Source organism: Dama dama, chromosome 5 (assembly GCF_033118175.1).
Source record: "Dama dama isolate Ldn47 chromosome 5, ASM3311817v1, whole genome shotgun sequence".
NCBI classification, from domain to species: domain Eukaryota; kingdom Metazoa; phylum Chordata; class Mammalia; order Artiodactyla; family Cervidae; genus Dama; species Dama dama.
This window is the reverse complement of record NC_083685.1, coordinates 105,945,026-105,972,126: the sequence shown is the minus strand read 5'-3', so window position 1 is coordinate 105,972,126 and position 27,101 is coordinate 105,945,026. Positions and strand designations below refer to the sequence as shown.

The window sequence follows — 27,101 nt, the reverse complement described above, 5'->3', positions numbered from 1 at the left end:
TCTGAAATGCTAAGGGTCTGGGCTTTGTGCTTTGGACTAGTGGAGGAAGAGAACAAACAAGATGGGGGGAGGGACATGGAGACAAAAATGGTTTGGGTTCTGCTCTCTTGCTCACTGACCCTAAACCCTGAGCCTCACTCTGAGTCATCCTTCATGGTCCCTAGGAGTACACTTCTCCCTTTAGCACCATGGGACCGCCCCACCAAGGTCCAGGCAGTGGAAAGGTGCTGAGAGGCACAGGGGATGCAGGTGAGATAGGACCCTTGGGGCTGCCACTTGGGAGTCGAGTGGGGAGAAGTGTGTGCCAGGATGTAGTGGCCAGAGGAAGGAGGGGAGGAAGTGTAGAGAGACTTGGAGAGAAAAGTGTGTGGCACTCTGATCTTAGGTTCATCCTGGTGGAAAGGGCCCAGATGGAAGCTGGAGAACAGCTGCATAAGCCTGCCTGGCTCCCTCAGTCACAGGCTATCCTCAGGGTGGTGGGCTTGCAAAGCAACTACCAGCTCCCGCTATGGCAGCCAGCTTCCCTGTCCAACTATGAGTGTTCAAAAGGACCAGCAGCAGCAGATGCTCCAGCTGACTGCACAGTGCTTCTGGCTCTGGGCCTGCAGGGAAGTTAATGTTCAGTCCTCCCACCCTTGAGTGCCCTGGAGAACTCAGCACTTTTTCCTTATTACTTTTTAATTGTATGTAAACGCCTAATAGGAGCCCCTGGGACAAGGAAAGATCACAGATAGAGAGCCTAGGATTTGGCTAGAGGCTCCACTTCACCTCTTTGGTAAAGGATGGCAGATCCTAGTCCAGGGAAGAGATTTAGCCTGGGCAGGAAAAGTCCATGGAGACAACAGCTCTAAGATTCAACTTGTCTCCAGGAAGGACCATCACTGCGGGAGAGGAGACACAGAAAGCAAAAGCCAAAGAGGGAGTAGGAGTGTGTGTGGGCAGGGGTGGGGGTGGGATTGTAAGGAAATGGGTAATGTCTTTGCTCTACCTCTCCCAGCTGCCATCCGCTATAAGGAGGCCCTAAGGTCATATCTGCACCACCACCCAACCAGGGCTCTGCTCACCCACCACAGGAAGCGCCAACTGCTTGTTCAGGGAAACACTATAGGAGAGGGAGCAGTTCTTCCATCTTGCCCCTTCCTGCTTCTCCAAGGTACTGGCAGGGACAGCACCGAGCCTATGGAGATGCTCCCAGCAATCTCCTCCAGCTGGGCCTTAGTGCAAGACCTCAACATACCCTGGGTCACTTTTGCAGGAGGTAGGAAATCTGAGGTCATGCCCAAAGAATCAAGGTGACAAATCCAAAGCAGACCTCCAGAATTAAGACTTCTCTGCCCTCAACCCCTGAAGCTCCTGCTTTCAGGGCAGAGAATAGTCCTTGGGAGGAAGCCACTAACTGTGCAAGTTCTCTCTGGGACTGCAGCCAACATCGCCTGCCTCTAACACCCAGGATGACTGTCCATCCCCACTGAGACTTCTTTCCTCACCCTTCCACTCAAGCCACGATTTTAAAGGTCTTGGGTTGACAATGAAGGCCTGCTCTCAGCCTACTCTAGGACCAGTGAGTATTCCTGAAGCCAGATTCTAGGCTGTAGTTTACGATGTGCGATAAACCAAGAATCAGAAAACAATGCCAGCGTGGTGTGTCACTGGTTGAGAAAAAGCAGCTCATTTGTCACCCAATCTGTCTCATCCCTGGAATTGTATCCAGTGATGTATCTGCCTCATCCCTGGAAGGACCCTAGTATTCCAGGCCAGATGGGGCCTCTCTGCCCTGGACCCACACAGGTAGGAAGGGGTCTGCCACGTGGCCATTTCTGGGGCTGTTGCCACAGTTCCCTCTGAATGTGGCTCCAGGAAAGAATACGACCACACTGGGTTTCTCTATTGGCCCCTTGGCCCCCCCCCCCCCCCCCCTCTTTCCCAGCCTGACTTCTGCGGGATCCAGGAGGGGAAGGAGCTATGACACCCTCAAGTACAAGCTCTCCTCTTCCTTGTGGAAGGAGGAAAGTCCTTCCTCTGGAGTCCCCTCTTATTCCCCTGTGTACACCTGAGAACATGAATAAACAGATCAGTATGCTGCTCCATCCAGGTTTGTTCCCAAATAGCAGAAACTCGACTCTAGCTAACTTTATTGTTGGCCCCAGATCAGGTCTCCCAAAGGGCTTCCACCAATCACTTCAGAGTCTCTTGCAGTCACCACCAAGCAAACTTCTTTACTGGGAGGCCTTGTCATCGCTCCAACTCTTGATGACGTCTGGTACCATCCTCTCCTGTCACCTGGGCTCCAAAGGCCTCAACCAGGAGGTCAAAGCATAGCTACCAGTTTGAAGGTGCCCTCAGGCTTGGCAGGAACCACGTGGACAAAAGTCTTGTAGAGCACAGCCCCTTCGGGCAGCCTGGTGACCAGATCCACAGCCTCCGAGTTGCTGGGATTAGGCACGTAGACTTCCTTAGTGTAGCGAACTACCCCCTCCTCCAGCGCATACAGACATTTCTTCTTTCCCAGTCCCACCTGCAACACACAGAGTAGTCAGCTGGACAGCCAGGGGGGCCCATCCCAGGGCTCTAGCATAGACTCTTCACAAAGATTCAGGCCCTGGGGCCAAAAGGGAGGGTTCAGAAAGCTCCATCTAAGGCTCCCTTTCCCTCTGGGCTTGGTAATGATTCCATGATAAAGGTGGGAAAAGAAAACTCCAACAGCCAATCCTAGTGGTTATTCAGTCCCTGAGGGCTAATGCCTGGATCTCTATCTGTACAGGTGGCCAGAAGCCACACTGGACAGATGCCCAAACCAGGCCCAGGAAAAGGTCTGATCACTGCTCCTGGGAGCCTGCTTCTGGGAGGCTTAACATAACACTGGTTTGAAGCAACATTTTCATCTATATGGTGAAGTTTAGGCTCAAAGCTATATAGATAATGCATATGCTAATTAAACAAAAGTAATGATATAAGCTAATACTGTGTCATACTTACTGTGTGTAAGCACTATTCCAAGCAATATTATACACAGTAACTCAATTCTCACCTTGTGAAGTAGGTACTATGTCTAAACCTAATTTTCAGGTGAGAAATATGAGCAAAGAGATTAAAACAAACTGTTTATTAAATATATATACATATTATTAACTATACATATCTTAGCTTTTTTCTTTTATTGAACTTGAGATTAGATGTGTGGCAAGTTTTATCCAGGCAGTCCTGCATTATTCAGTATCTCTCAAATTAAAAGAACTGACTCTGATTCAAATCCCAGCACTACTACTTACTACTGTGTGATCTGAGCAAGTTAATTTACTTCACTGTGTCTCACTTTTTTCAACTGCAAAATACGGATAAATATTAACTACTTCATAGGGTCATCTTGAGAATTAAACTGAGTTAATAATCAGAAAGAGCTTAAAATACTGCCCAGGTCAAAACATATTAGTTTTTATTATTGTTGTCATTATTTTAGTAGAACTAAAAATGAACACAGTCACATACTGAATGTCTCGAGTTCCTAAAAAAAAAAGTTACTACACATACAGTCAATTCACTTACAAATTAGCATTTTTGAAATAATTATGGGTTACTATCAGTCTTTCTGTGCCTACTAAAATTGTCAAAAAAGAGGTAAGAAGGGAGGAAGAAATTGATTACAGAGTAAACTAAACCAACTTTTTAAACAATGTAAAGACTAGAGCATAGGTCTGTGTTAAAGAACTTTCCTACCTTAGCAAGTGATACTAACTTGCTGATGCTGAAATACCTGCCTGGTATGGACCTAATTTCGGGCCCATATACTGAATCCTATTTTATTAAATTCAAGTTATCTTTCAGGCTCCTAATAACAACTTTATGCAAAGGAGGAATTCTTAAAAATAAGAAAAAATCAATCAACTGAAATTAGTTTCTCAAGATTAAAAAAATATCTTAAATCACTAGAAATCTCTTCCAAGAAATGGACGTTAGAAAAGAGACCTAAGAGAATGAGGCTGATACTATTACCAAGACAAAAAAGTGACCTGGGACTCAGCAGACCTGGTTCAAATCCCAGTTCTGTCACTACCCCACTACCCCCTTTTCTAAGTTTTTGGCATCCCACCTATAAAATACAGATGATACCTACCTACCCTCGGGATGGGACTGAAGATGAAATAAGAGAATGCAGGCCCAGGAATCAGCATGATGCTTGGCATTTGGTATGCACCCAACAGTTGCAACTGTTACAGTTATTGTGCTCAGGAGCATGGAGCGGTGAAGGAAAAGTGGGGCTGGGAGGGAAGCACAAAGCTACTTACATGGGCACCTGGGTGCCAGCGGAAGTGGCGCTGAGTCGCGAGGATGTTGCCAGCATGAACATAGTGACCTAGAAGAGAAGTCTACAAGTGTGCTGCCTTTGGGTGCTGACAATGAGGCAGACAGCAAACTGCTAAGAAAACACAGTAGCCCCCGCTTTTCCTGGCCCAAATGCTGCATACCAACCTGCAGACCCGGCCCTGGAAAGGACCAACTCCTGGAGAGTCTGACACAAGCAGCCCGCAACCCCTCCCTGGGAACCGCCACTTCCAGTCACATGGCCAAGGTTCCCACCTATTTGCTCTTCCTCTGCCCCTCCACCTTGCCTCAGGTCTTATCTGCTTCTTTAATTTGGAATTAAATGTTCTGGTAAGCAACATGGAGAGAACAGGGCCAGGCACTTGTGTGGTTTGCCTGCTCTTTTCAGAGGAACACCGGGGCAGCAAGGCAGGTTGCTAAGTGGGAAGTGGAAGGCAGGCCACACCCTTACCCTCCATTTTCTTGATGCCAAAGCGTTTGCCTGGAGACTTTCCACCAAGGTTCTTGGAGCTGCCACCTGTCTTCTTGGATGCGTATCTGACAGCAAGAGCTGCAGCCTGAGGAGGACTCAGCAGAGCTGTAACTACACAGAGAACAGAAATGTTGTTCAAACAGAGAGGGTTCCCAGGAGACTCTCATTCTTTGCCTCAGTGGGCCATTTGTTAAACTGAGAGGTGGCAGGGGGCATTTTCAGGGGAAGTGAAGATATGTGAGCAGAAATGCCACTTGACTGTGTGGGTTTTCAGGGAATGTCTTAAGTCCTTGTATTGTCCACAGTGTAAGCGCTACATGAGTTGTGTGTGTGGCCTAGGGTTTGGGGGAGGGAGTAAAATATTAATGGAAAAAAAAAAAAAAATACCATGTGCCCTGACACATCCAGTCCTACTGAGGAGAAACAAAACCACAGAAACAGAAGCCAGCAAGAGGACACCACAGAGCTGCCTGTTTCAGCCTCACTCACCATTATACCCTCAAGACTCCATGCACTGTGCAGGGGCCAGACCACAGAGGCCAACAAGAGAACACCCAGAGAGAGGCTCCTGCTTTGACCTCACCCACCACTTTCTTAGCCATCCACCCATCCATAGCACACCATATACTTGTAAACAAAAAGGGCAGCCTCTCTGAGGGTGGCTCCCACAGGCTCCTGTGCAGTTCAGAAGGCTGGTCCCTTTGTTTGGCAAGACCATTAAGCATAGGGAAGACTGATCGATAACCATGCCCTTGTTAATCTGACCTCTCCATCCTCATTCCAAAGTGCTCAGTGGTATTTATTTTAAAAAGGAAAGTGAACTAAAATTCATGCTGACCAGGATGGAAGCCCTGTGCTATACGACAAGCCCAGGATTGGTAATCCTTGCATTCAGGTCTCCAGATACAGCTGTGTTAATCAGGGTCATGCCAGAGTCTTTAGAGAACCCTGTGCGACCCTGGAGCCTGTCAGTTCATAGCTCCTAAAACCTAGGTTTCTGAAGTTTTAGTTAGAACAGAGACTAGCTGGGGCAAAGGACCAGAGATAAGGATTTAGAGAGACAACATATTAAATGCCCAGCATCAGGATCTACGTACCTTTAAACACCTATACATTTGTTCACTCACTAAAGTGAAGAAACTGGACTTTGGCTTTACCTACCTTATCTCATTCACAAATCTTTCCTCTTCACCCTATACCTCATCCTCCTCAAAGAAAATGATGCTATCACCTACACAGTTGGTCAGGCAGAAGTCAAAGAGTCATTATAGATTCCTTCCCTTTGCTAACCTCACGTATGGAGGGAGTCCACCAGCAAGCTCTGGATTCTATCTCCAAAAGAGATCTCAAATCCACCCATTTCCCTCCAAGTTCACTGACACCAACATCCTGACTAAACCATATTTCATCAGGTCTACTGTTACTACTTCCCATCTGGTTTCCTCATTTCTATTCCTACTCCTTTTAAACTCATACAGGAGCAAGAGCTTCCTTCTCAAAATGGATAATTGGATCAAATCATTCTCTTGCCCCTCACTCTCTTACAAAACCAGGCCTCCTACCATCCTTAAGGTCTTAACTTATATGTTACCTCCTCAGAGGGCTTCCCAGACTACCCAACCTAAAAGAAAAGACACAGACACATTTTTCCCTCTCAGTCACAGCACCTGTAATGACGCACAATTTTATTTATGTGATTATTTACTGATTTATCTATTACAAGTAACTCTCCTGGGGCTAGAGACTGCCTTCATCTTCTCTGCTGAGCTCAACACCTACCAGTGTCTAACACAAAGGCAGACCTCAACCTACTGAACGAACGGATTAACTTTTTGAGCGCCAATGTGCCAACGATAGCAACCTATTTTTGTAGATGAAGGGATCCAAAGAAACCCAGACAGTGGAGGCGGCAAACAGCAAGGGAAACTATGAACAAGCCAGTCTAGGTAAGGTCACGTGCTCCACGCCCCAGATGTCACGTGACCAACGACTGCCCTCCCCCCCCCCCCCCCGCACATTTCCCCCAGTCTCCTCCTTCCCCCAGGTTCCTCCACGGGGTACCGCCTCCATCCTCAGGCTCCCTGCAAGGTCTCCACTGCGCTTCTACCCCTGGCGCCACAACGACCACGGCGTCCGATTACCAGCACTCCGGGTCCTCCACGCCAGCACCGCCAACGCCATGCTTTACGTGCTCCCGCTTCCGGTGTTAGAATTGTGCTTCCGCTGCCGGGAGATCTATTTCCGGGTCCTGCGTGGCACGAAAGAGTGGCGCGACAATTTGCTGGTGAGCGCTGCTGGGCTGGGCTGCTGGTGGGCCGGCGATGTAGGGCCTACTTCCTGAGCCAGGGTCGGCCGGGGCTTGGTGGCCGCGGCCTTTGCCGCCGCGTGTGGACGAGCTGTCCGCCCTGTGCCTGCGGGAGAGACGTGGAGCGAGCTCAGCAGGGGCCTGCTTGTCCGATACCCGCATTTTGCCAGAGTTACCGAGGCTGATGCCTCAGACGGTAAAGAAACTGCCTGTAATGCAGGAGAACCGAGTTCGATCCCTGGGTTCGGAAGATCCCCTGGAGAAGGGAATGACACCCACTCTAGTATTCTTGCCTGGAGAATTCCACGGACAGAGGAGCCTAGCAGGCTACAGTTCATGGGGTCGCAAAGAGTCAGAAACGACTGACTGAGTGACTGACAGTTTAACCGAGACCTGAGCGGGGATAGGGAGGTCCCTCCCTAGTAGTTCAGCTTACTTTACAGAGCACTTGCTCCGTGCCAGATACAGTACTAAGCTCAATAGATGAATTACTTTAAAAAATTTATTTTCAAGTAATTCTTGTAAAGTAGGTAATGTGACTAGCCCTGTTTACTGAAAAAGCATGGCCGAGAGAGGTTACATGGCTCATCCTGCAGTGTTAGTATGTTCAGATTGTCTTGCGCACCACCCATCAATTGCAACCCTAGATATTTCTGTAAGAGAACTGAAAGCATCCCCACAAAAACTAGGAGGTGAATGTTCATGGCAGCATTTCTAATGGTCAAAAATGGAATCAAACAGAATGTCCACCAAATGAATGGATAGACAAAATGTGGCACATCAATGGAGTGAAATGTTACTCAGCTATAAAAAGTGATGAAGTCCTGACACATGCTACAACACAAATGAACCTTGAAAACATGCTAAGAAGCCAATCACCAGAGTTCACATACTTAGGACTCCATTTCTGTGAACTATCTAGAATACGTAGCAGATTTGTAGAGACAGGAGTAGGTTTATCATTGCCAGGGACTCCAGGGAAGGGGAAATGGACTGACTGCCTAATGGCTGTAGGATTTCTTTTTGAGATGATGAAAGTGTTCTGGAATTAGATAGTAGTGATGGTGATACAACCTTGCTAATATACAGAAAACTGCTGAATTGTGTACATTTTAAAAGGACGGAAATTTATGGTATGTGAGTGATATCTCAGTTAAAAAAGAATGACTCTTGATGTCTCCATTTTACATGCTGAGATCGGTAAAGAGGTGGTATTGGATCTTGTTCCCACCTCATTAACATTTTTTAATAGTAACCTCTACTTTGTTTATCCTCACCTTGACCTAGAAGGGATATGAGGAGCGTTCTTGTTAGACTACAGACATAGCTGTTCTGAGTTCCAGATTGATCATATTGGACCATGTCCTATTTCTCTGTTTCTCCATTTCTCTGTATATCATTTATTTCCATAAAGCTTGGCCATAGAACACAACTGAACTGAATTCAGTGCTACAGTTTGTGTCTCATCTCTCTTGTCATTGCAGGGAATTATCTGATTGCACATACTGATGGCTGTAAAGAAGTCATCACTCTCACTGGATTCCAGTGAGAGTGACTCTGAGGAGCTACCAACATTTGCCTTTCTGAAGAAGAAACTGTCTTCAATAAATAGGAGGCAGCCTCAGGAGGATGAGAAGATTGTAGTGGTTGACATCTCAGATTCTGAGGCCTCCTGTCCATCACCAAAATTGAAAGAACCACCACCCATTCCAGAGGCAGCTGAAACTGTCATACAAACAGAGCCAGTCAGGGTGCCAAGCAGTGGAAGTGAGAATGAGGAGGAATTTATGCCCCTGGCTGAGAGGCTTATTTGTAAGTTTTTGACTCACAAACAGCTGAGCCCTGAAAAATCCAGCTCCCCGTTTGAAAGGGTTTTGGATCAAAATAATGAAGGAGCATCACATGACTGGCAAAAACAGCTGTTTACAAAGATCCGTGATATTCCCCTCTGTGGTATCTCAGAGAGGCATGCATCAAATAACAAGGACCCTGTGGTTGACAATCCATGCCATCAGCTGCCAGCCTACCAAACTACCTGCTCTGTCCAGAGCAACAGCTTGACAATAACCAAAACAAATGCTGAGGTGCCCCTGCCTCAGAAGAGACGCAAGTATAGTCAGAAGGTCCAGAAGAGAAGCACACAGGGATGCCAGCAATGGGGACGAGCAAGCCAGAAGGAAAGCACCCAGAGGCAACAGGAAAGGAAGAAGAAGGTAGCCCTGGCTAACAGGCTGAAAGCTCAGAGGCCAGAGGAGTGCTTAAAGCACATCGTTGTGCTGCTGGATCCAGGTCCTACAGGCATCTTTCTTTCTCTGCTGCTGGGTAAACTGCTTTCTGGGCCCCGCTGACCATCCCTTTCCCATCTGTTGCAGTGCTTTTGCAGATGGAAGGTGGGGGTCAGCTCCTTGGAGCCCTGCAGTCCATGGATTGCTGCTGTGTGATTGAGGCGCAGGCTGTGCCTTGCAGCCTCACGTGGAGGAGAAGGGCTGGGCCCTCTGAGGTAGGGGTTTTCTGACTGCTGTCTCTCCTCCTCCTCAGGGTTACAGGATAAATATGCTTTTATTCTAAAGGCTATGTCTCAGTCAAGGCCCCAACTGGAAAGCAGATGGCACACTCAGCTTAGTATAAATTTGAGGAGAGTTTAATAAAGGGCTGTTTTTCAAGGTGTGGGCAGGGTGCAAGCAAACTACATGGGACAGCATCATATCTCATATAATAACAGCTTTTACTCAGTTTCTCCATCTGGGGTAGTGCTGCCATTTCAGATTGGTTAATACTGTACTGTAGGATTGTGGACCATTAGGTGACTTTGGCTTTGTTTGATTATGCCTTAGTGTGGTGAAAGAGAGATGCTCTCACAGACGGAAGTTTCCTTGGTGATTATCTTTGTCACACCAAACCTATTCCTTTCCAAGAGCCACTCAGCTCATACTTCGCATTTACCCTCAAAGCCCAAATTACTTATTTGTTCCAGATTCTTCAGAAGAGTTTCCTACCCTCTATTCCCCAATTCAAAATGCATAGAATTTTGGCAGTTACTTCTCAGCCCATTTCAACTCACTAATGCCCCTTTCATATTCACTACTTCTAAAGTGCAGTACACCGAAGTTGAACCATTGAGGAGTGGGAGGGACAGAATCATGGGTTACTATTTCTTGCCACCATGATTTCATTCCAGAAGAAAAAGGATACTGCAAAATGGACTAGGCCAATGGGGATGAAGTCATTCACCTAGAAGGCCTGGGTTTCTCTCACAGGTGCTGAGCACCTGCTGACCTGCCCCGCTCTGCGGGGTTCTCTGCCCTTTAACAGGATGGCGAGGAGGGCTGGGTGGAAGAGCCCATGGTTCTGGTGCTGCTCCTGGCAGAGGTGTTTATGTCTATGATCTACCACTTCAAGCAGGTGGGTACAGCCAGAGGGGTGGGTGCTGAGGCCAGGCTGAGGGCTGGCTCTAGGGAGCATGCATTCATGCAGTTTCTGCCCCTTCACGCAGGGACGTCTGGGCAGCACTGAGGAAGGGAAGGAAACACTTCGGAGCTTTGTAACTGACATCACAGCAAGGACAGCTGGGAAAGATCTGTCACTGGTGATTGTGGATCCAGAGAAGTGCTTCAGGTTTGGATTTGTCCTCAAGACTTAGTATTAAAAGGGGAAGCTCTTGGGCCAACAGGGGTGAATGTATTCATCCCAGATCTGGGTCCCTCTGCAAAACAGCATCCCTGTTAGCCCTTTGTGACTCTCTGGTCCAGCCTTCTCACACCTCTCCTGAGCTCAGCCTGAAGCTGCTACCCTCTTGATTTCCTCCCCTGCTCCAGTGCTCCGAATCCTCTAAGAAGGAAACAGAGAGTGGCAAATAGAGGACAGGCCAAGGAGAAGAAGAAGCAACAGAAACAACCAGAGGCCAACACAGTGGCCATGGTGACCAGGGTAGATATGGAAGAGGTAAGAACTTCTGTTGCCTGAATCAGCGTGGGCACCCACTCTCCTCTAACCTGAGTTGCTAAAGAGTAAAATGCGTGCTGGACACTACTTTCTGCCCTGGCACTAGGTAGGAAAGAAGGGCCAAACAGGGAGCCAAGGGACTGGGGTGTAGCTTCAGTGAACAGTGAGAGGAGAATAGTTTCAAACTGGTCTCTCCATACTCTTCCCGTCCATCCTGCTTTGGGGTTTCTAGGCACTGGTAGATCTGCAGCTGCACACAGAAGCCCAGGCTCGAATTGTGCAGAGCTGGAAAGAGCTGGCTGACTTGGCATGCGCGTTCACGAAGGCCGTGGCCGAAGCACCCTTCAAGTGAGTGCCCCCGTCAAGTCCTGGCTCAGATGCTGGCCCTTGTCCTTTACAGTGATTCTGGTACCCAAAGAAGATGTCTCCTTCCCCTGACTCTGCTGCTAGTCTCTTGTTGCTCAAGCTTGAGGCAGAAGCAGCCTACTTAACCCTGGGGATTCTTGGAAGCAGCCTTCAAGTCTGGTCCTTTTAAAATGTTCTCCTTTAGCTTATATGTGTAGGATCCCCTGGTGGCTCAGATGGTAAAGAATCTGCCTGGAGTGTGGGAGACCTGGGTTCACTGCCTGGGTCAGGAAGATCCCCTGGAGAAGGGAACGGCAATCCACTCCAATATTCTTGCCTGGAGAATTCCATGGACAGAGGTACAGTTCATGGGGTTGCAAAAGAGTCGAACACACTGAGCGACTAACACTTGAGCTCATGTGTAAGTTTATGTTCTGCAGATTCGTACTGGGTTATCAGTGGGCCAAGGTACCAGGATTCATTGCAGATCAGGTCACAATGAAACAAGCTTTTGTAAAACAATTTTTTAGACTACTTAGCTCAAGGGCTGTTCATAGTCAGAACTTAAAATTAATGAGACCTGAGAGACAATTGAGTCCTTCATTTTATACCTGAGGGAACTGAGGCCTGAAGAGACCAACTTGTCAAAAGTTGCGAGCAAATTAGAAGAACCAGATCTAGACTCTAAATTGCCTGATACCCAGTCCCCTGTGCCTACTCCTGTGCACACTGCTTCCCCAAATGGAGCCCAATCTCAACGTAAGCAAGAATCTGCTAACTTCCTGGTAATTTCTCTTTTAACAAAAAGGCGTAAATGTTGTCTTTAAGGGAATCTAGCTTTTAGGCAACTAGCATTGCTTGGGTGGAACATTGTGCACACCTCTTCCAAGCTCAAGTGCAGCAGAGAAATGCACGACTTTTAGCTCCTCAACTGCGCTGTTTGCAGGAAGCTCCGAGATCAAACTAGTTTCTCCTTCTGCCTGGAGAATGACTGGGCTGGAGGGGCCAAGGTGGACCGCTCTGGCAGGGGGCTTGCACTGGTCTGGAGGAGACAGATTCAGCAGCTGAACCGGGTCAGCCTGGAGATGGCCAGTGCCATTGTGGATGCCTATCCCTCCCCACAGCTCCTGATCCAGGTATGCTATTTCAGGGGTCACTGCCCAGTGTGCTGTGGCCTTGGTGGACTCCCAGTTTCCATGGACAGCACTGGTGAGGGCCCAAGAATGCCTTGTAAGTCAACAGTGCAGGTCTGAGATCAGAGTCAACACTGATCAGGGAGGGAGGACAGATTCTCATCCTCCAACACAAGCTTCCCATCCTCTGTTCATAGATGAAGAATGGCTGTGGATGGTGTGGTATTAACAGGTCATTTACTCCTTTCAGGCTTATAAGCAGTGTTTTTCTGAGGAAGAACGCCAGAACTTGCTCGCAGACTTACAGGTGCGCCGTGGGGAAGGCGTGACAGCCACCTCGCGCCGTGTTGGACCAGAGCTGTCCAGGCGTATCTACCTTCAGATGACAGCTTTGCAGCCAGATCTCTGCTTAGACAGTGCAGACTGAAGCCAGCCCTCAGGATGAGGATGAAAAGCTGGTTTCCACCACTGCTCCTACCTCGAAGCATGACTACAGTGTAGGAATCAGGAGCACCTCCTGCAGCACAAGCCTGGGTCCTGCCCACAGCAGGCTTTCCTTGGTGTTGCTATTTGTGATAGTCTCTACCTGGCCACCTGGGGTGGAGGCCAAGATGCTAACATTTGCCTTCCTCTCTTAGCAAGTCGACTGCCATGTATGCACCACCCCTGCCCTTGCCCCTGCCAGCCCTCAAAAATACAAAGGAACAAAGACAGACCACTCAGACATGTATTTAATAATTGTAGAAATCCAAAAGTACCCCAGCATCAAATCTCCAGGTCACAAGTGAACTGCCCTCAGCTGGTGACCTGATGAGGCTGGATGTGCTCTTGCCTTCCTCCCACCTACTGAAGCTCCCTCAACCAGCCAAGGAACGGGGATCCAGTCACTGTGCTGACTTCTGTATTCTCTTAATCTCATTTTATGTCCTGGTTTTAACTTCAATAAAGCATTTGTACCATTGGTTCTGGAGCTTAGAGGAAAAATAAAGGAATGTGTAGTGATTCTGAATAAGGTGTGGGCCTACACAGCAGTTCTCCCTGAGGGAGAAAAGAATAAGTCTTTTCTTCCATTATCCATGGGCCACTAGTGCTGACAAGCTGGACCCCACTGTCTCTGAACATGACAGGTTCTCAATCTCCCTGGGGAAAGGCAAGGAGCTTTCAATCACGAGTATTCTGTGAATGAGCACCATGACGGCCATTTCTGATGTAGTGAAAAGAGGTAAAGGAGGCCACAGAGCAAGAAAATGCTGACCCTGGCAGATAAAGGGAGTGGACAGTGCTGTCCTTACTCATGCTAGTTATTACCACTTTTAAGCTCCATGCTGTCTAGGATCGATTCTAAACATCAAGTCTCTTATGAAGCTTAGTTTTCAGGTTGTCTATGTGGTATTCAGTCACACCAATTATGTAACAGAGCTGTCATAGACAATGTGGCTTTGCAAGGATCCAGCTTCTTATTTATTGGCAATCAAGGGATTAATGCTCTTAAACTGACGCCAGGAGCCTGGACTGTGCCCATTTTATAGAAGCCACATAAGCTGTGGCAGGACTCTGCAGGAGCTGCCCAAGACCCTCGTGGCTATGAGATTTCTATTTATGGGTCATAAATCTGTTTGCCATGAGAGATTCTCTACTCCAGCCAAGAGACACCCAATTCTGCTCTAAGTTTTGTTTACTCAGGACATTATAAAGAAGGTAAAATGATGGGAAAAAAAGATACCAGTTGGGATCCAAAGATACCAGGTGGGAATCCAGTTCTGCCCCAAACTAGCTGGAAGACCACAGGCAAGTCATGGAAAGCCTCAGTCTCCCTGTCTACATTGGACTGGATGATCTGGAAGTCCTGTCACAGCCCAAGATTTTGTATGGCTGTTAAAATATCTGAATGTCTGAGATCCTTAAAAAATAGGTATGCCCCTCCCCCTCAATTTAGATGAGATTTGCCAAGTATGATGTTCCCCTAGTCCCCAATAACACACTGCCTCCTGATCTGCCCTGGCTCCCCAGGGAGGAATGAAAGAAAGGGTCTGTGACATACAAAAGTATAAATGTAGTGACAGCTGACCTTTAGTAGAAATGAGTCTTGCCTTTACACAGCTTTGTATAACAACTAGAAAAGGCTCTCTCCCTACCCCAAGCCTATTCTTTTAAGCATGCAGGTAACTGTCCCCACCTCCTATTTCTCCTTATTCCACCAGGGAACCCTGACTGAGGAACAAAGAAGTCTTACAAAGAGGAGGTCTCAAGTACCAAACAGCAGCCATTTGATGATGGCAGGTAGGTCTGACACTAAAAAGAGGTTGTGTCCAGCAGAACCCAATTCCATAGGAATCCAAGCTCCAAGGCTGGGAGGCAGCAGGTGTTGAGGACAAGCTCACTGTTGAGAATCGGTCTGCAGGACCCACTGGAGGATGTCATGGCTGCGCAGGCCCCGGATGGCATTGTCGTAGATGGTGTTCACACTGGTGCAGAGGGGCTGCTGCTGCAGCTCGGTCATCCGACAAGCAACCAGCCCACCAGCCACACACAGCAGCAGCAGGAGCAGCAGCTTCAGCACAGCCCAGGATCGAGTGTGTTTCCGGGGTGGTGGCTTACGGGGGCGAGAGCCGGACTTAGATTCTGGAGGGACAGAGTCACAGGAGACCGAGTTCAGGCAGTTGAAGGAGAGGACACTACAGTCAGTGCTATTCTCCTCCATGCACACCCACTCACACCCTCTGCTCTGATGAAAACTCCCCAGGCCCTTAGGAGAACACATTTGCAAGAAGACTTGAGCTCTTTAAAAACTTTGCTATGCAGAGATTGAAACATGAACTTTCTCCCTTGGATCTCAAGGAGCAGACTGAAAATGGATTCATTCTGGATGTCTCCATGTAGCATACAGTCCCCAGGGTCCTAAGGTCTCTGTAACATGCTAATGATCCAGGCCCCTAGGGCCAAGGGTAGGGCTTTATCAGGAGGTGTCAAGCATGGATAGAGTGCTGCCCATTTGGGGAAACAGGTTCAAAATTTATAAATACTTCTAATATAAAATAGCCTTACACACATTCTAAGCCTTACATACATTGGCAACAGTGATTAATGCTGGAAATGGGATTACAGGTGATTGCCATTTTCTGATATATACAGAAATTCTCTGCAATGAATATATTTAAAATTAGGGGAGGAAAATTGATTTTGAAATTTTTAGGCAAATTTAAAAACCTGCCTGAACACCCATATGCCAAGAACTACATGATTCTGTCAGAAGTTTTTCTCAATCCTATCACAACCCTGTAAGGAGGTATGATCCTCATTAACATGAGGGAACAAAACGGCAGTGAGCTTGGGTGACCTGCTCAAGGCCAGTGGGGGGCAAGCAGGGACACGCACAGGCCTCCCCTCCCCACAGAACTTCCCTGTTCAGGTGTCTTTCCCTCAGGGGCCCCTTTTGGCCCAGAAGATATACAGTCCTCACTTATACATGGAGCCACATTGCTACACAAATCCAACAGGACATACTCAGGCAAAACACTAAATGTGTTTTTTACATGACATGGCTTCCTGAATGCAGGCCACATAATTCTTCTGGTGTTCACTAAAGAGTGATCTGGTCCGACTTGGAAAGAAAATCAACAGGCCACACTGGCACCACTGAGACAGCACAACACACTCAGGAGCCCAGTCCATTTGCTGGATGAAGGAAGGATCTTCTAAGAGTAATGTGCCCATACGCAATCTTCACCTTTCTGGGTGATTTTAGAATCTAACCTTTACAAAAAGTGCAACTCCCTGTTCGGGAAATGTTCTCAGCCACATCTGATCCAAACACGTGACACTGGGAAAACAAACCAGTCAGGACAGTAGGAGGGTTCCCATTCCCTGTAAGTGCATCCTCCAAGTTACCCCCAGACTTTAGAGTATATTGTACCTGACAAGGTCTGTAAGCTTGTTCGCTTGCTCACTCACTCAGCTAGGCCTGGAAATCTAAGCCATTTTCTCACCACACCCCTCCTGGAACCCTGCAACTGACAGAAAAACCTACTTGGGGCCTGATTTGTTTCCTTCTTAGGTTTCTTCTCCTGCTCCCGCTTGGCTGCTTTGAGGGCGTCATACTCCTTTCTCCGGCGCTCCTTCTCTTCTGCCTTCTCCCGCTTCCGCAGTTCCCGCTCTTGAGCCTCCTTAGCTCGCTGCTTGGCCTCCCACTTCTTCTCAGCCTCTACAAGAAAGTATACCCCCAAGTGGCTTCTCTCACAAACCTCCAGTGTGCTATCCCAAGTAATTAATATGGATTCGGGCTCCCTTCCCCTAATGCGGTGGATCACATGTCTTTCTGTTCTCTGGGGAGTAAGCCCTCCCTAAAATACAGTAAGCTGCTCTCAGGGTTTGCCCAATGGATTCTTATTAAGGGGCTCCTAGGCACAAGCAGCAGAAAGAGTAGGGTGATATAGCAAGAGGGGCATAAGAAAGGTATGGGTGATGAGTCTGGTGCTCCTTTAGAACTGTGAGACACAGCCATTCGCAGCCGTGCACAACTCAACTATGAGCAGAGGAAAGAAGGGAGGTGTTGATTCTATGGGACTCTCATCTTTCCAAGCTTTGGAAAGGAATGTGGCATGGGAGGGCAGGATGAAAAAGTGAACATTCAGGTTCAGAGTTAGAAAGGTTGGAAATGTTTTCCTGAAAAAGTAAAACAGCTTGTCAGAGGGTACTCTAGACTTCAACTTAGGAGTCTATATAACAGATTTATTCCACAGCTCAAGTATGTTTACACACGGCACCCACCTTACAAATAACTGGTTTCTAAAAATGCACTTCCAAATAAGTTATCTGAAAGACTGAAGTACATTTTTCCAAAGCCAGAATGCCACAGGTGGTGGTTAAATGTTCTGTTAGGGCTCAAAAGCCTATTGAACTGTCATGTATCTGAATGGTAGCAGTGTTAGCACTGTAGCTTCCCACTGCTTTTCTACGTGTAAACAAACTCCAAGTTCCAGACGGGCACCAAGAATGCCAGGAACACACTCTGCCCAGCCGTAAGAGAACGTGTGCCATTCAGAGGCAAGAGCAGCAGCAGTCACAGTAAAGGCAGCACCGCGGCCATGCATGTGCATGGGACCATCCCAACTCGGGGGTTCTGAGCTCACGGCCTGCCTGTCATCAGCACTACACGTGTCCCTCTAACCACGGGAGTCCTCCAGTAAGGGGGCTCAGAAGTCAGCCATCAACAGAGCATCTGCTGTGTGCCGGGCCTTGTTCTAAGTGCTTGGATACAGCAATGAAGAAAAGTCAGGCTCTAGTGCCTAAGTCCTCTGCTTTCTACAGAAGGAGACAAACAATAAACAAGTGAACAAACGGTAAAAAAAAAGATAGTGATGTGTGCCATAAAGGAAATAATCAAGGATGTGATAGTGGCAGGTGGGCTGGCAATTCTAGTTTGAGTGGCTCTGAAAGGGTTATGGTTAACCTAAGGCAACATCTGAGCAGAGATAGGGACCATATGAAGCCAACAGACAGCCACATGAAGATCTGAGGGAAAAGGAAGCCAAGCAAAGCCCCTAAGATGATCCTGTACCTGGCGTGTTTTGCAACAACAGAGGCTTGTGTGGCTGAGGGTAACTGTGCTCTCTCCCTGGCATGTGCATGAGGACAGAGAAGCAAGTAGGCCGGCGCATGTCGGGCCTTGTCAGCCATGTTACTGAGTTTGAATTTCATTCTAAGTTCAAGTGGAAGCCATGAGAGGGTTTAGCCAAATAGCAGCAGAATTGACTTATGTTTTAAAGAGATCTCCCTGGCTGCCGTATGAGCTGGGGCAGGGTGCTCGGAGGTACTGTGGCAGTCCGCTGGAAGGAGGCTTGACTAGCACTGAAGGTTCCACAGCTGACGGCCTGGGCATGGGAGTAACAGGAGAAAGCAATCACAGACATTTCCCAATTTCAGGCTTGAATAAGGATGGTGATTTCCCTTTATGGGGGAACAGTATGAGGTACTAAAGGGGACCTGGTTTAGCCGTGCTTAATTTGAGGTAACTCACTAACGGTCTAAGCAGACAGAAAGACAGGCAGTTGAATATGACTGTGGGTCTCAGTGAAGAAGCTGGGACTGGAGAGATGCTGCCATCTACAACCACACTACTCCCTACTGCCCTGCAGGGCTCCTCTCCTGGATCCTAACTCCTTAAGCACGAGAACCAGCTGGCTGGGATAAGGACCGGGAAGATGACTAGAGAAGGGGTGGCGACCTACCTCGGTCTATTTCCAGTCGCCGCTGCCTCTCTCGCTCCTGATCCGCCTGCACGGCCTTCATGTGCTGTAACACCTGCAAAGGGAGAGGAGGGCACTGAACTACTCTGTGTAATTGTCTTCACTCGGGGAATCTCAAAAGAGACTGCTCTTTTCAGGAGTCCAGATTACCAGCGCCCTGCCAGCAGTGCAGAGCTAATGGAGTTAATCCTAATGTCCTTGTGTTAATCCTTGTGTCCTCACTGCACCAACCTTAGTCAGAGAAGAGATGTATGAGCATAGTTCACTACAGCTCAGGAAAAAAAGTTTGTGAAATACAATACCAACTGGAATCTGTAAAAAGTTCTGCTGTTTACAGTCACTTCTTACAATTCTCCCAGCAACTTTTGTGTTGTGCAGGGACAGCACTTCCACTAAGACACCTTCCTGTCCGCGCCCCCCTGTGGCTGCCTCAAGTTCCCCTCCTCCCACTTACGGGGAGTTTTCTTATCCATCTCAGTCCTAGACTGTAAACTCCCTAAGGGTATGGACTATTGTCCTTAGCTAAGCAGTAAGCACAGAGCTTAGCTAATTACAGGCACAGGTATGATGAACAACTGACTGGATGCCTATTGTAAAGGTAAGGAAGAAAACCCAGGCTCTGATGTCACGTGGCTAGAAAGTGGCACAGCAGAGAGTGCAGGTCTCCTGAGTTCCTAGGCCTAGGCCAGGGCTTGTCCCTCTTACTTCCAGTGCACAGAGGCAGGAGAGTTCTAAAAGAAAGGCATTATATATGCTCATTAAACACTGTTGCTTTTTTACCTTATCTTCTTGACTCATTAATAAGAGAAGAAAACCTAAAGCATTCTAAATTAAGACAGCAAATTGTCTTAACTGTCTGTTTCACGAATGCATTAGACTATTCACTACTGAATACTAGATATGTATTCAAATGTAAACGTCTTTCTTCATGGAAACTTCAGACATGGCTATGTCAATCGTAAGAGGGGCTCACGGGCAGGCCTACAAAAGCCGCTCCCTCCAGGAACCTGGCTTAAAGCCACAGGAACCCTGTCCCGAGTAACCCACGACCAGCACCAAAGTGCACCGTCTGACCCCTCTCCAGAACAGTCACGCTTACTTAAAAATGGCTGCTCAGCACGGGGCTATAGGATCTGGAGGAAGGTCAAGCATGATGGGGAGAGATGTGGCCCAAGCCCCTGTCTCACTCTGAACTCTGAATCTTATACAAGCACAACCATGCAGTTGGTTTTAGTTGAGCAGAAGCTGGATAAGTAAGGAACTGGAATGTTTTAGAGCTGCCACTTTTAGCTTGGCTACAATACATGAGGAGTTAGTTATCTGACCACACAGGCTGTTCAGAAATGGGAGAGGCGCCTCTGGAGGGTAGATTTTGTCTACCTATCCTAGTCCACAGCAGGTAGTAAGCAGTTGATGATTTCTCCTGAACTAACAAATTATGTTTAAAAGGTGCTTTACTATGAACCAAATAGATCAGTTACTATGTAGCCACAGGGTCAGAGCTGGCAAGACATAAACTAACTCCTGGAGACAAGTAACCTTCTGATTGGCCCACACTACTCCTGTACGTGCCTAAAGGTGTGGACAGGAGACAGCTCTGGGCAGTGGGGCCAGGAACATAGCTTCTCACCACACCCACAATGCACCATGATCCCAGAAGCTGTCTGGTGAATATCTGTGAATACTAAAGACCTTTACACTTATTTTTGTCAGTAAAAAACTAGAATATCAGCATCTTCTTTGGTTTAATGTATTATTAGTTGAATGGATAAATCAAAGATGTTGCACATTCAGAGTTTCTCATGTCACAGATAGAAAAGGAATACCTACTTCCCAGGGTTATGAGGATTACAAGATGAAACATACAAAGAAATCAAAGATGTTGCACATTCAGAGTTTCTCATGTCACAGATAGAAAAGGAATACCTACTTCCCAGGGTTATGAGGATTACAAAATGAAACATGCAAAGCACATAAGACAAAGGAATAGTCAATGATGGCTATTGTTAGTCTTCAGAACAGACATCACCCTTAAAGCAGAGTTTTCAGAACAGGACTTCACTAATCACTTGTACTGTTCCCCACTGAGGGCAAACTGTTGCCTTGGCTTCTTGGATGCACTGATGTTGCATTTGGTTTCTTACAACAATGGGTGATACAGAGTATCTAAGAAGTCCTGAGCTAATGCTAAGAAAAGAAAGGCCATTACTCCTGAGATTCATACAGAGAACCCATCATACACACATTTTACTTACATTAATCTAGCATTTAAAGTTAAATCCCTTTTTGTTCACAATAACCCCTAAACATATAACCAAGTCATCTGGTGCTCAACTGAAGCAGCAGCAACCTGTTCTAAAGCTGCAGGGAAAAAATGACTACAGCTAGAATTGTTGAGAGGTGGGTACAGTGCTGTTCTTAAGAAGCAATGTAAAGTACCTTCAGGGTTATTGGAAATGTCTGCCTTCCAGGCTGCCCATTAGTTCCTTTCTCCTATGTCAGATGACTCAATTGAAATCAAATGCCAAGTCTGCCCAGGATGTGGCTGTTTCCAGGTATAAACTTACAAATATTAACCACATCTTTATTATCAAAATTCCTACAATAACTTTACTCAGAAAGGCCACAGTCCCTAACCTCTTTGCTCCATATGAACAACTGTCAACAGTACAGGGTTGGATGATGCCAGGTCCTGCTTTCTGAGAACAGAAGCAGCAGTACAGCAGAAGAGAGCATTGGCCTAGGCTTACAGAGTAAAGAGAGAAACAAGGTGCCTTTGCCTGATAGACTCAGAGCAGACATATTTTAGAGATGTTTGTGTTTTAAAAACACACAGCTCCAGGTGCCCTGGCAGAGAAAAACAAGAGGCAGACCCCAGGGGAACGTGTGAAGGAGCCACTGGGGCACTCCTGCTTACCTTGTTGGCACACTGCTTACACTGCTTTTCATCCAAGCAGTCCCCTGCCACCTTGGCCAGGACAGGGTCCAGGGGGTTGTCCTTCAGGTCCAGCCACTTCAAGCTCTAAAGAGATGGGGCAGAGTGGCTGGTGAGCCCAAGCACACATGAAGAGTCCCTCAAAGTGGGACAAAGTGAGCAGCCCTCTGTGTTCCAGTTATAGGGGGAGCCACCTGAGGCTATGACAACAACGTGGTGTTCTGTTGGCTTCTCTCACAGCCAGGCCCCCGCAGTTCCCAAGCCCTCTGCCGCACCTGGCTATGAAACACTGGGTCAGGAATTGTTACCTTGAGCTGAGCAAAGCTGACAGGCAGGGTGACCAGCCTGTTGTTGAGGAGGTCCAGGTGCTGGAGGTTGACCAGGCGGCCAAAGTCCACTGGAAGCTGTCGCAGTTTGTTCTTACTCAGGTCCAGCTTCACCAGGTGTGTGAGGCCACAAAAATCCGACTAGGACAAAAAGACAGAACACCTAAGCCTTGGACTCACACACTGTGACCTAACAGTCCGGGAGCCCCCAAGTCAGAGGCACCTATACACAAATCCCAACTCTATCTTGTACCAGCTGTTCCAGCTTGAATGAAAATGGAGGTAGCAAGCATCGCTGCTGGTGGTGAGCAGTGAGACGGGTGCAAAAAAGCTGAGCTGGAAGTAGCCACTAAGTAAGTGTGGGTTCCTTCACCCTCGGTTCTATGACCTGTCGTCAACAGCACGTTATATTCAGCTTTCATAGAAGCTGCCCAAACATGGTGTGACCATCCAATTTTCTAAAAAGATCAAGTGCTCCTTGTGTGCATGCATACAGCTGCATCCGACTCTTTGCAACCCCATGGACTGCAGTCCTCCAAGCGCCTCTGTCCATTGAATTCTCCAGGCAAGAATAATGGAGTGGGTTGCCATTTCCTACTCTAGGGGATCTTCCCTACCCTGGGATCAAATCTGCATCTCCTGCATTGGCAGCTGGATTCTTAACCACTGTGCTACCAGGAAAGCCCCTGTTCTTCGTGTACCCAGTGTTATTCTTCATTGTTCTCTGCAGCACCTAGCACATTACTGAGTACACATGCTCAAGGAGTATTCTTTGAATGACTGACTAAACAGGCTGGGGCCCATCCTACTCATATCCTGGCTCCTTAGCACAGTTCAAAACATCCCTCTTGTCATTAAGCCTTTGCTCGGCACCCATCTGAAGTGATGGTTCAACCTCAGTTAATGATGTGCCATTTGTGTTCTCTGGGAACCTGTAAATGCCAGTGGATCTACACTTCAGGGGAACGCATGACAACTGAAAAAATTCACACTGAAAAATGCACTTGGTGGTACCAAGTGACAATCTGACAAAGTTGCAGCAGGCTGCAAGGAATTGCTTCCCTTCTTTAACTAGATATATAATACTCCTGGAAGAAGTGGAATCTCAGATGCTTTTTTCCAGTGTTAGAAACTAATCTTGATGAGCTGCAGGAAGATGCTATAGATGATAAGTGAGGCCCAGGAGAATACTGAGATGGAAATGGACTAATGCTTCAAGGAAGAAACTGCCAACTTCTGAGACTTAATCCCTGAGCCAGAGCCAGAAGAGTATGGTAAGGAGTGACGAAGCCAGAATAATGGGCAGAAAAGGCAACAATGACAACAAACTTAGGCCTGACAGTGAAGGAGCACTGTCATGGAGGAGAGACCAACCAGTACCCAGGAGAGGCTGAGCAGGGCTGAATGATTCACAAGTGGAACAAAAGGAGAACTGGGAGAAGTTGTACAAGGAGAGTCTAAAGTATTAGGTTGGATGTGCTAAACAAAACTGTATTTCAAGTATTGGGAGGATAATGATATGACAGTTCTACAAAAACACACTTTCTCCTGTTCCCCATCAAAACATGGACAAGGAGACCATTACGAAAAGCTTTCTCTCTGGAATGCAAAGAAACTTACAAAAGAGCCTGTAGCCTCCTCTCCTGCAACAAGGAAGTAAACTATTTTTTGAAGGAATAAAATAAGGCTGAAAAAAGATGAACCCAGTAAACAATTCAGCCAATATCCTGTTGACTTTAGTTTTCAGTAGCCTGGCTTTCCCACTGTTTCTAAAGACTGAGGTCTCTACTTTGCTTCCCTTCCCACTGAGACAAACCACCCCACTCTACCTGCAACACACTTCAACTTAGTAGTAGCCTGCCTGCAGGCCTATCCTGAAATTATGTCTTATGACATGACCCTCCCCCCAAGACAGGAAGGAGAAACATCAGGACTCTCAAAGAAATCATGCTTGCTTGCCAGCCTTACCGGTAGAGTCGTCAGTTTATTGCAGGACAGATCCAGTATGGTGGCCTTTGGGAGGGCAGCCTAGGAAGGGAATGAGAACAAAATGTCAGATCAACACATGGAACAATTCAGTGACATCTGCTAATGAAGCATTTTTCAGAGAAAGTTCCCACAATTAGAAAAGGCCTTGTAGAAAAAAAAAATACTCAAGTATAATGTTCCTGGAGACAGAAAAGGAAAGCTAAGCCAGTCAACCATGACCTAGAGAAGAATGCAAAGAGTAAAGATGTGGCTGTGAAACATCCAAGAAAAAAAACAGGTTCTTAGAAATTCTCCATAGCACTTTTAATATTCTCTCTAGCACCGTCCTTACTAGGTTTCAGGAAAGAGACTGTGTCTAATATAGCTTTGTGATTTCCATATTCTCCAGTTCAGAACCCTCCAGGCACTCAAGATACCCTTGTGACTAAATGAATGAGTGAATGCAGAGTGAAAACAAGGCTCTCCTAGCCCAGCTATTTTCCCATGGGGTTCAGGCTGGAAAGACTCAGCAAAACTGATCCTTCTTTCTCCCAGGGGTGGTGCTGCACTAACCAGATGCCTGGGATAGATGATTTGGGACATCAGTCCTAAGGCCAGGCTGAAACATGGGGAAGAAGGCAAATATTCAGTTAAGGACAAGGGGCCAAGATGCACTTTTTGAATGTCAGAAAGTACCAAGAACGAGGTTTGATCACCTAAAACGTTTGAGATATTACAGTGGGAAGAACACCTCAGTAATAGCTACATGCATCAGTATTTGCTCCCTCCCAAGTATTTTACATTACAATTTAATTAATTCTCCCAACAATCCTATGAGATGGGAACAATTATCACCATTTTATAAATGAGGAAATCTAGGCTTAAAGGTTAACTAGCTTGCCAAGGGCACTCAGCTATTAAGCAATGAAGCTGATATATGAACTAGGAATTCCATTCTAACTTCCACATTAACACAGCCAAGGTGGACGGAAAACTGGGCCAAGTGCCAAAGGTACATGTAATTCATTAAAGGCAGTGAGGAAAGTGCAGGTCATCCAAAGTGAGGCTACTGTGGGGGATGTGGGTGGGGAACCAGGTGGGCACAGCAGGGATATACCATACAACTCCACTTTGGCAACAAACTAGTTTTATAATGTCCCTGGAGCCTCAGGCTTGTTTCCCAGTTGGGGATGTGGGAGTGGGTGGGTGGAGGTGGCCACAGAAGCGCATATTCCCGCCAGTTTCAGAGTTGGGAAAACTTTGCCAACCAAGCAGTGAGATCTCACTCTCTTCAAGGAAGGACGCCTCAGGGCTGGGGCAGCCAGCTGGGATTGCTGACTTCCTAGAAAAGTCAGGTTCTGGGCCACACCCAGGAGTACCCGGAGGCCTACTCGGACCGAGTCATTCATTCATTTGTTCATTCATTGCCCGAATACATCCAGCAAACGCTCCAACGGCTCCCACTTTGGGTCGGGCACGGAGCTGAACGTTGTGAAAGCCTCAGAAATGGGGGTGGGGGTGGGGGAGGAGATTCACTCCTCACTCTTAAAAACTCCATAGCCAGACAAGCAGCTCCTTCCCATCTTCTGTAATTGCGCCCAAGTGACACGTGTACATCCCAGGAAGAAAACTGGAGCCGGACGCGGCCTCCCCGGGGACTCAGTCCCACTCCCCGACCTGTTTTAAGCCACGGAAACTGAGGCAAGGGAAAGGAGGCGACCTACGCAGCAGGGGCCAGCGCCAGTCGCGGGTGGGCGCCTGGGCCTTGCGGGACTGTACTGACCAGCTCCTTGACCGGGACCTCATTCAGGTCGCTGAGGCTCAGGTCCAGCTCGTTGCCGTCCAGCTTGTCGCGGAGGTTCCCGCCCTTGCTACCGGCCTTGGTCATGGTGACGCCGGCTGAACGGGACCCAGCTGCGGGGCACCGACGGGCAGGGGAAGCGCTGAGAAGCCGCTCGTCAGCTCACCGGACTCGCACCCAACCGACAACACCTGCGTCCTCCGCCACTGCAGGTGCGAGACCGCCGCCGCCCGTCCGCCCGCTGGCCGCACTCTAAGCCCCGCGCCCTGCTCCCACCGGTGCCACCGCGACGACGACCACTTCCGTGTCCACGTCACCTTCCGCGGCCACTGAGACGGGCTGGGCCAGAGGGGTCTGAGCGTGTGAGGGAGCGCCCTCTGGCGCCCAGGATGGCGCCTCGCTGTCACCGCCAGCGGGGGCGGGGAGAAGGAGCGGGGGGAGCGGGAGTGGGGAAGGAGTGGGGGGGCGGGGGGCGCGGAGGAGCGGGGGGAGGGGCGGGGAATGGGGTTCAGGCTTTAAGTTCTGCTGCCTGTTGAAGGAGCCAGGTTCCCTGGTGTCCGGAGGGCGCGCTCTCAGGCAGTCGTCGCTGGTACTGTCCGGAGGCCAACAGACTGGGGGCCAGAAAACCTTGGCTCCATCCAAAATTGACCTCATCAGATCTCCCCCATTCTCTTGGATTAGGAGCAGAAACTGAGTGTTCTTCAAAATTACTCTTTGTCCTCTGTTTAACAATCCCCAAACTATCATCAAGACTTCCCTAGTGGCTCAGACGGTAAAGCGTCTGCCTACACTGCAGGAGACCTGGGTTCAATCCCTGGGTGGGGAAGATCCTCTGCAGAAGGAAATGGCAACCCACTCCAGTACTCTTGCCTGGAAAATCCCACGGACTGAGGGGCCTGGTAGGCTACAGTCCATGGGGTCGCAAAGAGTCGGACACGACTGATTGACTTCACTTCAAGCTATCATCATCCAGAAAACTTTGCCTCTCATCTCCTCCTCATTGCCCCAAGCCCTTGTCCAGGCAACCATCAACTTGAGCCTGGATTACTACTCTGAATCTCTCTCCCTCCCATCCACCCCCAACCCAGCTGCCCAGATGATCTTTCTAAAAATTTAGCCAAGTCTCTCCTTTGCTTAAAACCCTTCAGATAGCTACACGTAGGATATGGGCTTCTCTTATTTCTACACTGCTCCTGCAGCCTCCTGACCAGCCCTGGCCCCTGCCTGGGATGCTGTGGAGGCTTCCAATAGGTGGTCTCCACACATTTCCCTCTCCTGAAATGGCCCTGTCTTCCCCACCACCCTCTCT

At 48.0% G+C, this 27,101-nt stretch overlaps 3 protein-coding genes across 5 annotated transcripts; 1 reads left to right on the top strand and 2 right to left on the bottom strand.

The window, feature by feature from the left end:
* Positions 1-2,115: 2,115 nt before the first annotated feature.
* On the bottom strand, positions 2,116-7,062 carry MRPL27 (mitochondrial ribosomal protein L27). Its single transcript, XM_061143754.1, has 4 exons — positions 6,934-7,062; positions 4,772-4,903; positions 4,284-4,351; positions 2,116-2,515 (listed from the first exon to the last, which is right to left on the bottom strand). Exons 1-4 carry the CDS (start codon positions 6,971-6,973, stop codon positions 2,309-2,311), a joined length of 447 nt encoding a protein of 148 aa, XP_060999737.1. The 5' UTR covers positions 6,974-7,062; the 3' UTR covers positions 2,116-2,308.
* On the top strand, positions 6,945-13,520 carry EME1 (essential meiotic structure-specific endonuclease 1). Of its 3 annotated transcripts, none has more exons than XM_061143751.1 (9): positions 6,945-7,076; positions 8,582-9,386; positions 9,470-9,597; positions 10,410-10,499; positions 10,591-10,712; positions 10,913-11,039; positions 11,272-11,387; positions 12,331-12,520; positions 12,768-13,520. In XM_061143751.1, exons 2-9 carry the CDS (start codon positions 8,606-8,608, stop codon positions 12,942-12,944), a joined length of 1,731 nt encoding a protein of 576 aa, XP_060999734.1. In that variant the 5' UTR covers positions 6,945-7,076; positions 8,582-8,605; the 3' UTR covers positions 12,945-13,520. The 3 variants fall into 3 exon arrangements, with proteins under 3 accessions (XP_060999734.1, XP_060999735.1, XP_060999733.1); XM_061143750.1 differs by lacking the exon at positions 6,945-7,076 and adding an exon at positions 7,094-7,293; XM_061143752.1 differs by lacking the exons at positions 6,945-7,076; positions 12,331-12,520 and adding an exon at positions 7,092-7,293.
* LRRC59 (leucine rich repeat containing 59) lies at positions 13,231-26,128 on the bottom strand. The gene is made up of 7 exons (XM_061143753.1): positions 25,775-26,128; positions 23,992-24,051; positions 22,006-22,164; positions 21,680-21,784; positions 18,745-18,817; positions 16,545-16,718; positions 13,231-15,139 (listed from the first exon to the last, which is right to left on the bottom strand). The coding sequence occupies exons 1-7, from the start codon at positions 25,877-25,879 to the stop codon at positions 14,895-14,897; spliced, it is 921 nt and encodes a 306-aa protein (XP_060999736.1). The 5' UTR covers positions 25,880-26,128; the 3' UTR covers positions 13,231-14,894.
* Positions 26,129-27,101: the final 973 nt, after the last annotated feature.